The 16,418-nt window shown below is 39.2% G+C and overlaps 1 protein-coding gene across 9 annotated transcripts in view; it reads left to right on the top strand.

The window, feature by feature from the left end:
- The window catches only part of MCF2L (MCF.2 cell line derived transforming sequence like), a 142,480-nt gene that overhangs the window by 62,482 nt on the left and 63,580 nt on the right, over positions 1–16,418 (top strand). For 2 of the 9 annotated variants that reach the window (XM_042457234.1, XM_042457232.1), the window contains exon 1: positions 9,751–9,957. The exons of 2 other annotated variants lie outside the window; for them this stretch is intronic. In XM_042457234.1, coding sequence (XP_042313168.1) covers positions 9,885–9,957 — 73 coding nt within the window. In that variant the 5' untranslated portion in view covers positions 9,751–9,884. Of the gene's footprint in view, positions 1–9,748; positions 9,958–10,704; positions 10,741–16,418 lie in introns of those variants that run through there. 5 more of the 9 variants (XM_042457227.1, XM_042457225.1, XM_042457231.1 and 2 more) reach the window with 3 other exon arrangements.

Raw genomic sequence — 16,418 nt, 5'->3', positions numbered from 1 at the left:
CAGTTTGACTCAGGAAGTTGAACAAAAACAAAATGGAAATTGCTTTATATTATACTGAAACTGTCTTGGTTGACAAAGATAAACTGCCAGATGCCTCATGTTGGTCCAGTTTAACACTTACACAAGCACACAGATATATATATATATGCTGATTGTACCATTACTACCATTAATTCATGATTTTGTAGTGAACAAGATGGAAAAACTCACCTTTACTTTAGTCTGTTCATAGATTGTTCACAATTGTTTGAACTTGTTGCTCCATTAGTTGTTTTTTTTAAAAAAATCAGTATAATGAAAAGATAATACCATGTTGTGTGCCTTCAAGTCTGACTTATAGCGACTTCAGGCAAACCTATCATGGGGGGCTTTCTTGGCTAGATTTGTTTAGAGGAGGTTTGCCATTGCCTTCCTCTCAGGCTGAGAGCGTGTGACTTGTCCAAGATCAGCCAGTGAGTTTCCATGGCTGAGCTGGGAATCAAACCCTGGTCTCCAGAGTCATAGTCCAACATTCAAACCACTATGCCATGCTGGCTAATTAAACATTTTAAAATAGTCAATAAACATTTTAGGTTTATTTTTAAACCTGGATGTTTTGTCAAATAAGGAAAGCAAAAGTGAGGAACATAACAGAAAATCCCCAGTAGGAGCTATGGTACAATTTCATAAATTTAAATAATGTAATTTCAGAATTTCCCTTTCATGGGTTACAACATTCTATATATGGGGTGGGATTGTGGTATATGTGTGGAACACCCTTGAAAATGATGAATGAAGGACTAGGAGCGAAAAACAAAAGTATCAGTACCTTATACTATATTTTGGATCTGTTTCTGTCTTGAAATTTCAAAGGTGTGCTTTATAATATGCCAGCTGTTGTGTATTCCTGCTGTATGCAAACATCTAGTTTATAATTTTATAACTATAAAGGAAGTATTGCAAAGAGCAGTTCAGGGAGAGGGTGATTATAAACGTACTCTGTACAACTGCAGATTTCACAGCAACAATTTTTTTTCATGAGAAAAGCAAAGGCAAAGCAAATCATTGTGAGGTGATGAGAAGGAAAACATCTACTCTTTGATAGATTTTGGGTAAAGATGAATTGTTCTGCCGTTTCAGTAGAAGAAATGGAAAGCTTTTATATTTTCTCTAACTACAGCTCCTGGTTAGTTTCTTTGGCTCAAGGTAAGTTGAAATTTCTTTTTACCTTGTAGCAGAATGGGAGGACTGAAGTAACTGCTTATATTCACTTAAGTCCCAAATGGAGCCAGTTGTTTGTAGAGCCTGCCACACAGTGAGATTAATTTTATTAGCGTCCTCATCCTACATGCAGAGGCTACAAGTAGCCATCTTTCTTCAATCACTTTTGATCACCACACAGGTTAAAGGTCACTCATCTGAGCATGGCATCTAGTGGCAGAGTGAATGAAAAAGCCCTTTTAAGTCTATTATTTGGGATAAAGGTGTCTCTTGTGGGAGCCAAAACAAGTGGACATATTTTTTTATGAATAGATATCCACCCAGTCTCTCTTACTCTGTCACTATGTGGTTTCTTTTAACATAGTTTTCATGAATGGTGGGAGGAGTGTGGAGTATCATGATTTTACTATCTGAATTAGGGTGAGAGCTTATTCGTGTCCATGCTGTTCTCCTTGGAAGAGAAGCTGATGCACGAATACAAAATGGAACACTCCTGACATGTGTTTTCTTTTGAATTTCTTGGGAATCTCAATAGATTCTGCAAATTCCAAGTGACTCTACTGTTGCCTCTGAGCAAAACCCCTTGCTATAATAAAATGCCTGTAACATGGATTGGTGCTACCTGATTCTTCTATAGACATAAGAGATTGAATTTGGGACTTCCTCCATCCAGTGCTCACTGTGGTGTGTTTCCCTTCCTAGACAGCAAGGGATTTTAAACTGCGCTCTCTCTAAAAGTTGCTTTGCCCCTTACAAGGAGGACTGAAAAGCTCATGAGCCACACTGAGGGAAGAATTGTCTGTACATCCCATACAACAGGACAGGGGAACCTTTTCAGCCCAGAGGCCACAACTCTTTGGGAAAGGATTTGGGGTCAGTCATTCAAACAACAGGTGGGATTTAGGGCATGAGCAGGACCAAAGCTAAGTATGTGGGTCCAAGATGTACTTCTAACTAGTTTAGGTAGTTCTCAGCAGATATACAAAGTACAACTCAGTTCTGCACGTGTCTTCTCTGGGGCTGAGCACAGGTGGAAAACAGAGCTTAGTTCCAGGCAACAGTTCCCTGATCTTTAATCTGAAATAACAGTCAAGCCTGCCAGCTGAATGAGGACCCTCTGTGGATCACATGCCACCCAAGGGATGGAGGTTGTACATCCCTGCCTTGTAGTTAACTTGTACAAATTAAAATGCAGACGTAATTATAAAAGAATAGGGAACATTCTCTCTATCCCCCCTCCCTTTGTCCCTCTCTCCCACAGCCAGTTTTAAATAATCTGCCAGATTATATCCAAAGACCTACATGGGTTGGTCCTTTTCCACAGATTTTTCTAACCTCTAGCAGCCGAATTTTGCTTCAGTTAGATTAATCAGAGTATCTGCAGCAAGGAAATTATAATCAGGAATAGGAGGGGGGGAAATACAAATCCTTAGGTTTCTTACTACTTACAGCTATCTTTCTGTATATTTGGTGTTGTTTTTACACCTCTGGAAGATCCTCACACATACTAAGATGTGGACTATGATTTTATTTGGAAGTAAGAGCAACAGTGTCATTATAGAGTTTTTGTGGTAAAAGGCATTCAAAGGGTGGGGGGGTTTACTGTGCCTCCTTTTCTGTATTAATAAGAAGTGTTATCTATGGTGTCATTGCTGTTGTCTTTGAGAGATCCTTCGCCAGTTTCACTTCCCACTACTGCTACTGCCCAAGAAGAACAACAAGTAGTGCTTATGCTAACATTAGCACTGCCATATTTTTCATGTATTAAAACTTTAAATGCTTTTTTATTAGGTCAACCACTTTTTTCATCTATGTAATATTGTCTATTCTGACTTGCAGCAATACTCTGGAGTTTCAGACAAAGTCTAGCAACACCTGTTCCATATTTTTAAACATGGGGGATGCTAGGGATGGGACCTGTGACCTTTTTTAGTGAGAAGCATGTGCTCTACGGCTGAGGCCCTTCCAAAAGCAAAAGAAATCTGTTAGGATTACTGTAATAAAGGACTGACCCTTCAGAAGTCTTGGAGTACCTTTGAGACTAACAAAAGTTCTACAACCCTTTTCATAGTGATATTTAATGTGTCTATGTCTAATCTTTTCAGAAGGTTGAAGTTAAAAGACAGCTCCCCCCTCCAAAAAAAACGCATTCATTTGACAAAAACAGTCTATATATATATGCAGCTGAAAGATAGGCATGTAACATATCTGGATGATGTTGTTGTGTACCTTCATGTTGCTTTGGACTTATGGTGACCCTAAGGCAAAGCTATCATGCGGTTTTCTTGGCAAGATTTGTTCAGGGTAGGTTCACCATTGCCTTCCTCTGATGCTTGCTCTGGGAGAGTGTGACTTGCCCAAGGTCACCCAGTGGGTTTTATGGCGGAGCTGGCAATCGAACCCTGGCCTGGATCTCCCAGCCCCAAAAAGACAGCTAGAGGAAAGGAATGCCTGAGGAGGTATAATTCAAAATGAAAGAATTAGAATATATAATAGGTTAGCAATTGTTCTGCTGCTGTTTACCTGAAATGTCCTTTGACCCATCTCCACCAAGAATGACGGAAAGATTGGAATATGTAATACAGGACAATGAAGTACAATACTTTTTACAAACAGGATCACTTTTCCTGTTGCATTTCTCTTGGTGTCTCTGTTATGCAAATAACCCCACCCATACCTATGATGGAAGTACATACAGAAACAGTGTAAACAGCAGTGTGGAAAGTGATGACTCGCAGTCCTGCAAATCTGTTACTTGCCTGTAAGACTAAACAGGAAGTGCCATAGCAAACTGAAAAGTAAAGAGAATGGTCATTGTTGCAAAGAGAGGACATTTTTCTAAGATAAAAGCGTTGCTTTGAGGTAAGGTGGTCCTTCCTTTTGGGTTCTTAGAGTAAGTAAGGACATAGTAGTGCCTGTTCTGCATTTATGTTATGATGAAATGGTTCATTTTCTGGGTTTGCTATAGTCTAACCACCTCTCTTATTTAACTGTTGTTGTTGTTGTTGTTGTTGTTGTTGTTGTTGTTCTTGTGTGCCTTTAAGTCAACTCTGAGTTATGGTAAACCCTACTCTAGTGTTTTTGTGGCATGATTTATTCAGAGAAGGCTTGCCACTGCCTTTCTCTGAGGCTGAGAGAGTGTGTCTTGCCCTAGATCACCCAGTGGGTTTCCATGGCGGAATTAAAATTTGACCCCTGGTCTCCTGAAATTCCATTCCAGTACTCAAACCACTTATACCCTACTGGCTCTCATAGGGCTTAATTACTTGCTAAATATTACTTAATGTTTTTAAGTGCCAATTTCTTTTACGCAACCTATCTGATTAACAATGAAGGCGTCAATCACATCTCTGAAAAGAATGGATCTAATGGCTGGATTTGGTGCAATTCATAACTTGGTGTAAGATTTCTTTTATCCCTCACACAGAACTGTTTTTGTAGTTCATCTGGAGAACTGGTTTGGAGAAATAGAATCATAGAGTTGGAAGAAACCACAAAGGCCATCCAGTCCAACCCCCTACCATGCAGGAACTCTCAATCAAAGTATCTCCGAGAGATGGCCATCCAGCCTCTGTTTGAAGACTTCCAATGAGGGAGCCTCCAAGGGAGTGTGTTCCACTGTTGAACAGCCCTTACTGTCAGGAAGTTTCTCCTAATGTTGAGGTGGAATCTCTTTTCCTGTAGCTTGCATCCATTGTTCTGTGTTATAGTTTCTGGAACTGCAGAAAATAAGCTTGTTCCATCCTCAATGTCACACCCCTTCAAATATTTAAACAGGGCTATCATATCACCTTTTAACTGTCTCTTCTCCAGGCTAAACATCCCCAGCTCCCTCAGTCGTTCCTCATAGGGCATGGTTTCCAGACCTTTCACCATTTTGGTCGCCCTCCTTTAGACATGCTCCAGTTGCTCAACATCCTTTTTAAATTGTGGTGCCCAGAACTGGACACAATATTCCAGGTGGGGCCTAACCAGAGCAGTATAGAGTGGCACTATTACTTCCCTTCATCTAGATACTATACTTTTATTGATGCAGCCTAAAATTGCATTGGCCTTTTTAGCTGCTGCGTCTCACTGTTGACTCATGTTTAATTTGTGGTCTGCTTGGACTCCTAGATCCCTTTCACATGTACAGTGCACCTGCTTTATACGCAGGCGCACTATACGCGGTTTGAGTGTACGCGCTCAGGCTGCAGGGAGTGCATGGGGCGCAAGGGGCGCCACGACCCATTCAGATGAATGGGACACATGCCCGTGGCACCCCGCATGCACAAGCCCCATTCAAATGAATGGGGCTCCAGCATAGGCAGAATTCACCTTATGCAGGGGGTCCACAACGGATCCCCCACGTAAGGGGAGTTTCCACTGTAGTTGCATTCAGCCAAGTGTCCCCCATCCTATATCTGTGCATTTTATGGTTCTGTACCTTACATTTCACTGTGTTGAAATTCATTTTGTTAGCTTTGGCCCAGCTTTCTAGTCTATTCAGGTCATTTTGAATTTTGATCCTGTCCTCTGGGGTATTAGTTACTCTTCCCAATTTGATGTCATCTCCCAATTTGATAACTATGCCGCCCAATAGTGTGATCCAAGTAATTGATAAAGATGTTGAATAGCACTGGGCCCAGGACAGACCCAATGGCACTCCATTGGTCACTTCTCTCCAGGATGAAAAGGAGCCATTGTTGAGCACCCATTGGGTTCGGCCAGTCAACCAATTACAAATCCATGTAACAGTTACCTTGTCTAGCCCACATTTTACAAGCTTGTTTGCAAGAATGTCATGAGGAACCTTGTCAAAGTCCTTACTGAAATCAAGATATACTATATCCACAGCATTCAAAACTCTCAGGGACTCCCAGAAGTAGAAAAAATGGCTCCAAATTCTTCCCAGATACACAGTTTAAGAGGTTTAGAGAACATTTCCACCATCTTGGACCCCTAAGATCCCCCCCTCAGTGAAAAATTTTGCTATTTTCTTCCGTTAAGTGTTCCCAAGTGTGAGGCACATTTCTACTATATTTAGACCAGGAGAGGCCTTTTTTGAAACAAGAAGTAAACAGAATGTCTGCTCACTTCCTTTTTTTTTTTTTTTAAAGGCCATTCCTGGGCCTAAAATGGCCCAGGAAGGCCCCAGAACATGGTGAAAATGCTTTCCATATCCTGAGAGAGTATTGTTGGGTGGGTGGGCAAGGGATAAAAACTCTCTTTTGGTAAAAACATTTTTGGTAGGAGCAGGTGTGAAAGAATGGTGGAGCTGTCCAAGGTCTCCTGGGTGGATAATGGACCTCCAGCCTTCCACAATTACCCCTCTTTGTGAGAATTGTTGTACAGTAGTGATGGCGTGAAAGGGAAAAGGAAGTGTGTTTCTGTTTGGTTTTCTCTGAACATTGATGTGCATCCCCCAACTACCACCACAGGCAGCTGTCAGAGTTCAAAAGGAGGCCCACTTGAGATGGAGTCCATCATTCCTTGCAGGACTAGTACTGTATAGACAAAAGGCACTTCAGCATTGGCAGTTCCAGATGTTGTGGGACTGCAACTCTTAATACTTTCTACCCAGCATAGTTAGTAGTGGGAATCATAACATCTGGATGTCCTTCTTGACCACTCCTCCACTAGATTATCCAGAACAGGCATGGACTACAAGCTGCTGTTACAGGAAACCTGGGCCCTTTCAAACTATGCATTTATAGCACTAGAGTTCCACTTTAATGAAGTTGTTATTGTGTGCCTTCAAGTCATTTCTGACTTATGGTGACCCTAAGGCAAACCTATCACAAGGTTTTCTTGGCAAATTTTTTCAGGGGTTGTTTGCCATTGCTGCCTGGGTCTAAATGCACCTGTGCCTGCACTGCTAAGGGATACATAGCATAGGTTGGTACTTCTGTGCTGCCTCTGTGAAATGTCTAATGAAGTGGGGCAGGAGAAAGTGTGTAGGCAACATCAGTCTTATAGTAGATTTTGGCTTCTCTGGATACTCTGTGGCATTTGTAATTTAACATAGGCCTTTCATGTTCCCTTCGAATTGGGTCAGTGGAGAGTGCTACAGAGTTTGTATGCCATGGAAGCAGTAGCACATGAGGTGCATTATGAGGCACCAGTTATATCACTCATGGACACCAGGGCATAGTGAAGCAAACCAGAATCCAAAATCTCAACCTACACTTCCACCAGAGGTCCTACACAACAGTCCAGTAAATTTGCTTTGTTGTGAATGAGAATTGAGTCCATCAATTTCTAACAAGAATTTGCTAAAATAGCTAGAAAACCTTTGAGTAAGATGGGCAAGTGTACTAGTAGCCAAACTGATCAAACATTTTGCTCTAGACATAAAGGAAGAAAAGAAAGGAGATGTAGTAAACACCAAATAAAGGATTTTTTTTTTTTTTTGGCACGGCTAGGAAGCTCTTGTTAACTTGTCATAGCAGCAGAAGGAAGTAGTATTAGTAATAGATGGATGGACCAAGTCAAAACAGGTAGGGAGCTTGCATATAGGATGGTATTGCCAGGGTTCACTTTTGCCACTATGCCTGTTTGTTTTTCTAATTCCAACGATGTGTTTATTATACTCTACGATGAACAGTAAGTCCTTTTTTACTGGTGGTGGTGATCGTTTTTTCAAAGAAGCAAAATAAACAAATAAGATTAGAAATTTGTCAGAAATTATTATTAATAATATTGAAATATTAGAAAGAATATTATAAGTATTGGTGTTCTTTGGTTTACTCTGTACTGTACTTGGTTCCATGTAGCTGAATTTAATTTCTGTCAGTGGTAATAAGATTCTCACACTTAAGTTATCTGTTAATGTTCCAGCCATTGTGATTAATATACTGTACATGAATCAACCATAGGTAGTTTTAAAAAAGAACTCAAAATTAGATGTTTCTTCAGTGCCACTCTACAGGTTTACACTCACGTGTAAGGAACAGAATGGCAGAATTATTACTGTGCTTTTGTTATGTTTTCAAATGAATACTGTGTTCTTAGAGAAAGTTCCTTGTAGTTTGTTTATTGTAGTACACTTTGTAAACCAGTTTGATATTATATTTGCATTTCAGGAAGATTTAATCTTATCACGTGCGGTTAAGATAATTCAACATCTTCACCTTACTTTGGATAAAGAAATAGAAGCACGATATTAAATGAAGCTTTATTGTAGGCTGTTACTCTGTATTCAGAATCCATGGCTAAATCGGGACAATGGAGCACATAACTGATAGCTTTTCCATATGGAAACATATAAGGAAGAGGAAATCTGGAGTTCCTGTTTGAGCACTTAGTGTGAATAGACATAATTGCTAATCCATGATTTATGTACCATATCCCCGTTGACCTTCTGGTAACATTGAGGAAGCAGTTCTTGCACCAAAAAAGCCTTTTTTATTCTTGGATCTTTTTAAACAGTAGTTTCTGTCACTTTCATTTACTGTCTTGCCAATCTGTATTAGTGAGTCTGAAACTGCTAATAAATAATCTTGAGGTTGCTAATTAACAGATAATCAGCCTTGTAGTAATTACCTAAAAGGATCAACTGAAGTAAGACTTTGCTTAACATTGGTAGGAGAAAGTTCATAGTCACTTACCAGTGAACTATATGGAAGGTCAAACATCTTTCTTTTAAAAATTATTTTAACATAAGTTTACATATAAAAATATTTTAAATTTAAAAAACCACATGGTTTTACACCTGCGAAGGGAAAGAGAGAGCAGGTTTTTCAGAGAAAAGATCTGTTTCATACTGTCTTAAGCTTGTTTGCATAAATAAACATTTTATGAAGTTATTGCCTAACCTTTTCTTACAGTCTTTAAAAGTATTATAACTGGGTGCATTTTTTGTCCTTCTGTGTCATAACTGTCAGACGGGTACCAGATCTGCTACTTTCAGAACATACCTGTAGAAAGTTTAGGAAAAAAGAAATCTGGAACATGAAGATTTTTTTTAATCTATTGAAATGCTTCAAGAGAATCATCTGTGAATTCATAGACAATTATTTTCATTATATGCACTTCATGCATTTCATTTCTTCTGAGCAAAGTTTCAAAGCTCAATATTTATTGAATACACATTGATCAAGAGTCCAGTGAAGGTCATAATTTTATTTCTCTGTAGTTTCATTTAAAAAATGTGAGATGAGGGAATTTTTACTAGCTTAATGTGTAACTTCCCATTTCATTTCAAGGGATTGTCTCATTAGAAAGCTTGAGAGAGTCAGCTGTCAGCTGATCAGTGTTGTTCCTTTCTGGCTAAAAAAGAGATGGCTTTACTTGATAGGTTACCATTTGTTAAAGTAGGGTTCCTTAAGGGAGGCTTCTGACAAACCACTCCAGGAGGGTTTCAGAATTAATTTGTTGTTGTTGTTTTAAACAAATATGTTTCTTGGTTGTTTGAATTTACTTGGTGGCTACCTTCACATTCTGAGTAACTAAGAGTAACCTATTACATGTGAAGTCTTTATACCAAAAAATGGAAAGTGTGAAGGTGGCAATAAATAGCTAGCCCTTTGGTGGACCTCTGATCCTGTTGAGAGACACACTGGCTTTGCCTGTAACTTGAAGAAAGGTATTGTGTCCCATTGAGCTTGGCTCTTACTGTGAAAGGTGCAGTTTTGAGCTTTCCTTGACTTCAAGAGAGGCTCAGAGGGAGCAAGCTCATCATCGCTGAATTGATTTATGGCAATATGACTTTAAGTCTGATCTCCTTGCTGTACAAGGATATTGCAGAGCTGTGGTATCTCCTGAAGAAAAGCACAGGTGTGTCTTTCATGTTTTTTTTTCCTCTTTTTTTTTGTTCTGACCCCCATTGATTTACTGAATTGACAAGACTGGTGTGCTCTAGTAATTCATGCAGTTTACATTATGATATTGAAGTGTTGCATCTTTCTGTCTGGTGTGGAGATATGCACGTATAAGCCTGTATTCACAGGGTTTTATTTTCATGTGACAAGCCAAAGAGTATACAGTATTAGATTTAAATAGTGCGGTGCCACGTAACATTGGTTTGCATTTATTATGTAGATCCTTTAAAGGATATTTACTGAAGGATCATGACAAACATAATTACTGTTTCCTTTTTGCATGGACTGCTTGATGCTTTAGAGATTGTTCTCTCTCTTTGACATGCTGTTTGAGGGTAGTTCTCACTCACAAGGCATTTTATTACCTTTGTGAGTGGAGTGCTGCAAGAATGGGGAGAAGATGATTCCTGCAATTTTTATTGCACCTTGTGCCACAACTTGTTAGCAACAAATATTCACTAAGATGTACATTTTTAAAAAAATAATCTTGAGTTTGTGTTTTCCATCAGAATCTTCTCTCTCTAATGGAGTATGAATGAAGCTTTGGAGGCATTGTAAATAGTGAGAGTACAGTCCACTCTGAAACTGAAAGCTTGTTTTTGTAGAAATTGGGCAGGGGAAAAGAGGAAGAGAGGGGAACCAAATACTGCTGATTCAGTTCACGTTGCCAGTCTTGTTTTCTGTTTGGTATGCATGAGTGTAACAGAGGAATACAAGACGAAGAGCAATGACATGGCAGGTTGGTTTTGCACTTTCAATCTCTGAGACACTTATTATTTAGAGAAATAGGGTTTAATAGTAAATCAAGTTCTCAGTAGCTCTACACATTGGAAGTGAGGATCTTTCTCTTCAGAATAAGTTCTTCAGCAGTCTTTGGGTATGCCTTGCATTCAAGATAGTGTTGCTTTGCTTTCTGTAGCAAAAGTGTTCTGCTGAACACATAAATGAAAACAAATTTGAGACTCATAAGAATTTTTAAGAAAAGAGAATATTAGCTGGTAGAATATTCAACCTTTGGTCTTTCGTGCATTTTCTACATAAATTTGTATACTGTAATGTGTTGTTGTTTTCTTGGATGAAAGCATATTTTAATGGAGACAAATGTTATACAGGCAAACTGTACTTAATGCTACCTGCCAGCTGGTTTAAAGGTTTTCTTGAGTGAACTGAGGACAATGCTAAGAATCCTTGTGTTTTCTGAGTAATCTTTCTGTTCTGTGAGCCCAGATTAAGTTAGAGTGCCACTGACCTGGAAAAAGCAACAGCAGGCTTGGCTTTTTCTGTGGATCAGCAGGTCAAACTTGTAGGCTGCTGAATCTGTTGTTAAAGGCACTGGAACAAAATTATGTAGTGTGTAAAAAAGATGTCAGCCCTGGGGTAAGTGCTGAGGAAACAGAAGTACGTTAGCCTTTAAAACTGAGCAGTTAAAATGTAATCACTGTAAACGTGTCATAAACTGTGAGCATGAACTTCTGCCTTTCTTTTTTTATTAATTTATTAGTTACACTTGTATCCCACCTTTCCTCCAACAAGTGTAAAAGTATCACACATTGTTCTCCGTTTTTCTCACTTTGTCCTCATAACAACTACTGTATATAAGGTAGACCAGGCAGAGAAAGAGTGACTAGTCTAAGGCCACCCAGTGTACATCATGGCTCAGTGAGGAGTAGTTCTTTCAAGTCCCAGTCCAACTATTCCACCACATTGGATCCCTGGAGTGCTAAAACTTCATACTAGTAGCTAATTCATATAAAAGCAATAGGGAGTTTTATGTAAGGGAGGTTCTCAGGAGTACATTGGCCATGCTATCCATTAGCTTTAGGCAGAACTAAGAGGAAACATGTCATTCCTCCACTTCTAGCCCAAGAAATATTATTTGTAAGATATAGATTCTATCTTAGTTTTTTCTCAGCCTATAAATGGCGACATTTGATACCCCACTATTTCACTGCAAGATAAAAAAAATTCTTAAGAAAAAGTGGAAAGTCAACCATTATATATCTTAGTGCTGGTCACAGCCTTTGAGCTCACAATCAGAAGTTTCACTTTCCTTCTTGTGATTCTTGTGACTGTGATTTAACTGCCAAGTTAAAATTTTGCAAATTATGAAATCTATGGATTAGGGTTTCTCAACAGTGCAAGCTATAAAACGTTGTATACAACCTGGTGTTTATAACCCAACACATGAAAAGCTTAAATTACTGCATTATGAATTATAAAGACTAGCTTGTTGGAGGCATTGTTCCCTTTGGGAGTGAGATATCCTGGATTTAAATGCCAAATAAGACCTTCCTAGGGTTTGAAGACTAGGGTGCATAAGAGAAGGGTCATCGCTCCATGCAGAAGATTTTGGGTTCCATCACTGATACCTTCATGTAGGGCTGAAGAAGACTTGTAGAGAAACTATCTCTGTGAGGTGAGCTAGATGGACAAATGGATGGACGGACAGACCTGGAATAAGGAAGTTCTCTGTACTCACATTTTCAAAAAAGCAGTCAGTGATGTTTCTCTGCAAGGGGCATTCAGTTTACCCATCTCTTACCCAATGTAGCAATAGGTCTATATTCTTTATGTGCCCTGCTTCAGGCATCCTGCACCCACTAAGTTGAATAAAGCACATCAAAGTTTGAGAGTTACACCCCTTGGTAGGTAATAGCCTAGTGACTGTTTTGAGAGACAATTCTCCAGCATGGTAGAAACATACAAGCATGTAAACATTGTCCAGATCAATATAGCTCTATATTCATGAATTCTTATTTTATGAATGTTTACACAGAAGAGGTAAGTTTAGTCTGTGTTCAGTGTGGTTATGCTCAAGAAAGAACACACAGCATTGCGTTCAAATTTTACTTGTAGTGACTGTATGTCAAAAAATTGGTCAAGGTCAGCTGTGTTGAAGAGCTAAGGTAATTCATATGACTAAAATGTTATGATAGCTACATGAGTTAATCACAGATCTTTCAGCAAGTGGCAAGACAGTCAAGCAGCTTCCACCCAACAGCTGTAAGGTAGATTCAGTTTTATTGTGCCCTTTCTTGATCCTTTTTTCTTAAGTAGCTTGGTGGGAGTTGAATGTAAGCTGATGTAGAGCACTGGCAAAGCTGCTTTGCTACATCCAATATATTGCTGAGATCCTCTCAGATTGCTAGCCTGGGCATGTGAATTGACCCTTAATTTGGATTTTTAAGGTTAAAAACTTAGAAACGTGTTGGCAGAAATACAGCTCTATAGCCTTTGGATTTGCTATAACTGATAAAGAAAAGTAAGTATGAGGTTGAGTAATGGTGTGGTAGGAACATTGGTGAATTGTATTTCCATTTCACTTCTCAGATGTGTTTTGGTAAGAGGTGGAGAGTGATTTCCATTTTGTTGTAGATTCCGACCTAATTATATAAGATATGCAGAGTTGGAAAATGAATTCGAAACAAGACCTGATACTGGCTACTGCTCACCCACATAATAATTGGTTGTATTGTAGAGAAAAGATAGGGGAAGGGACTATGAAGGGTCAGCTCCTTCAGACTAAGAATGTTAGTACACCTGGGGCTCATTCACACTATGTAATTCTAGCACTATTATTCTGTTTTAACTGCCATGGCTGCTTCCTGAGATTTGTAATTTGTTGAATCACTAGAGTTCGGTGAGACTGAGAATTCAAAATATTCCTCCATCAATTACAAATTCCAGAATTCTGGAGCATTTTGCCATGACAGTTAAGGCAGAATCATAGTATTGTATAGTGTGATTGGGTCCCAGTTTGCACCATCTAGCAGCATTGTCAAGCTGGAAATGATGGCGATGCTGACATTTACTAGTAACTTTGTTTCTTACTGGACATTTTTTTCAGAATAACAGAAATTTGATTTTGATTTACCTAACAGTAACTAGAGTTGATCCACTAAATCAATGAGAATTTGATATGACTGCTCTTATTGTGAGAGTCAGTGTACACATTTATACACTTCAAGATTTGAAGCACATCCTTAACAACAGAAGCCACATCCACAGTTTTAACTTGCTATGTTTTGCAATATTTACCAAAACTGCTAACAAAATTTCAGTTAGCAGCACTATAAATTTACCTGTGATTCATCAGTCCTACAAGAATACAAATTAACTAAGGCCCTATACAGACCAGCTAAACAGAGGCTGGATGGCCATCTGTCGGGGATGCTTTGATTTAGATTTCCTGCATGGCAGGGGGTTGGACTGGATGGCCCTTGCGGTCTCTTCTAACTCTATGATTCTATGAAAGGCCGGCCTGTGGGCAGAGACAGGGTGCAGCATCCTGACGATGGATGCCCTGACTCTGCCCCCAGGGCACCGTGATGCTGTGTGCCACTCCAGACAGCACATGACATCACGATGCACCTCCAGCGCTGCATCCAGATGACACAGCATTCAAGGGGCACCACAGAGCTGTGCTGCCATGGCTATGGCACCCTTTGGAGGGCACAAAAAAAAAGCCGCTTTTTGCGGCTCCTTTTTGAAGCTTCCAAAGGCCAGATCGGTGTGGTGTGTAGAGCCCCTATGATACAAATAACAGAATGTAAAGGAGGGAAGGGAGAGTTGAGAACTTACAGTGCTTGTGCTTTTCGCAACATTTTCTTGTGATGCTAATGATATATTTAGGATATACAATTTCTAATTTTTGTTCTGATTCCAAAAGTTTGCTTGATGCTAATGATATATTTAGGATATACATTTTCTCATTTTTGTTCTGATTCCAAAAGTTTGCTTCTAATTGCACTTCTTAAGAAGTTGCTACAGTAGACTTCCAGGTTAAGAAGTCTGAAGAAACAGCTGCTTATTCTGTTAGTTAATAGTGATATTCACTCATTTGCCATATAAAGCTTCCTACAGTCTAACCATTTCATAATTCAAATTGCCTTACTTATGGAGCTCCCCAAACTTTGGGTAGGGAGGAGGATAAAGGCCCCAAAGGGATGTGAAATTAAAAGATTTGCTTCAGGACTTCAATTCCCCACTTGTAGATGATGAATGGCATGCTTTTAAGTCATGATATAAGGGACTTCTTTTTTAAAATATAATGAAGGATGTCTCTTATAGACTACTACAATACACTCACTTGTGTTTCGTGAGGAACAGTTCATTCTCCAGACGTATTACTCAATTATGAAATGTATGTGCTTAAAATAAAACATCTGTAACTCGCACATTTTTCTGAAGAAAGTCTATAATTATCTCTTCAAGGAGGGCTAAATTTAAGTTTGTTAAAATATGAAGTGAGAATGCTCTCATTCTGGAAAAAAAATAATATGAAAAATAATGGAAATCATTCCAGTGCTTCATAATGTGGGTAGTAGTGATTTTCTATTTAAATATGCTGAAATCAGTATTGATGAGGAAACTCACTATTTCCTATGCTAAGAGAAGTCTCAGGTCCCTGCTTGTGGAAAATCTTTTGTTCCCATCATGTGTGACTGGGATGAGGTTAGAGTAGTCCAATCATATTTTTATATGCCCCATGGTTATTATTTGAGCTAATTCTGGGCATTGCCCACACTAGTCCTGAATGCAAGATCCAGTTGACTCAGACTGATGCTTTCCAGGGGTACAAATGAGGAACAGACCTGAAATGAAACCTCATCTTTCTTTTCTACTCCCAATATAACTCCTAACTATAAAAGAGTGTGGCTTGTCCCATAATTTTGGCATTCCCATTGCCAATTTGAAAGTCAGTGTGGTGTAGTGCTATGAGTGATAGATGAAGATTTTGGGAGACCAGCTCTTCCATGGAACCAACTGGGGGCCCTATGGTAAGTCACACTCACTCTCTGAAGAAAGCAATAGCAAATCCGTTTTGAATAAATCTTGCTAAGGAAACCCCACAATAGGGTCAAGCATGGTGTAGTGATTTGAACACTAAACTATGGAGGCCAGGGTTCAAACCATGGAAACTATGGGTAACCTTGAACAAGTCATATTCTCTCACCATCAGACTAAGGCAATGGCAAACCTCCTCTGAACAAATCCTGCCAAGAAAAACCTGGGATAGGTTTGCCTTAGTAGCCATAAGTCACAAATGACTTGAAGGCACACAACAACATCAGGTTAAAAACAGCTTGAAGATACATAACAGCATTTCTGACTGACACTTACTTGCCTTAGTGCTACAAACTTTGTTACTACTAATGAAAATCAATCACTGGTTGATGGGACTGTTTTAACTCACATGTACAATTTAGTAATTCATATGGGGGGGGGTTTGCCTATCTTTTATCTGTGACTGTAGATTATTAGTTAAACATACAGTTTTGTATTTTTTTCAAAATGTTTTTTCCGGGCATTGGATGCATTGGTACAGTAACTGGATGGGGTAAGCAAGGATGGGTTCTCTCCCCATCCAACAAGAAATAACATTAAGAGATGGGAGGGATACTCAAGATCCCAGCT

The sequence above is a fragment of the Sceloporus undulatus genome, chromosome 3, assembly GCF_019175285.1.
Source record: "Sceloporus undulatus isolate JIND9_A2432 ecotype Alabama chromosome 3, SceUnd_v1.1, whole genome shotgun sequence".
In the NCBI taxonomy this organism is placed as follows: domain Eukaryota; kingdom Metazoa; phylum Chordata; class Lepidosauria; order Squamata; family Phrynosomatidae; genus Sceloporus; species Sceloporus undulatus.
Note: the sequence above shows the minus strand (reverse complement) of the source record. Positions and strands in the feature narration are given on the sequence as shown.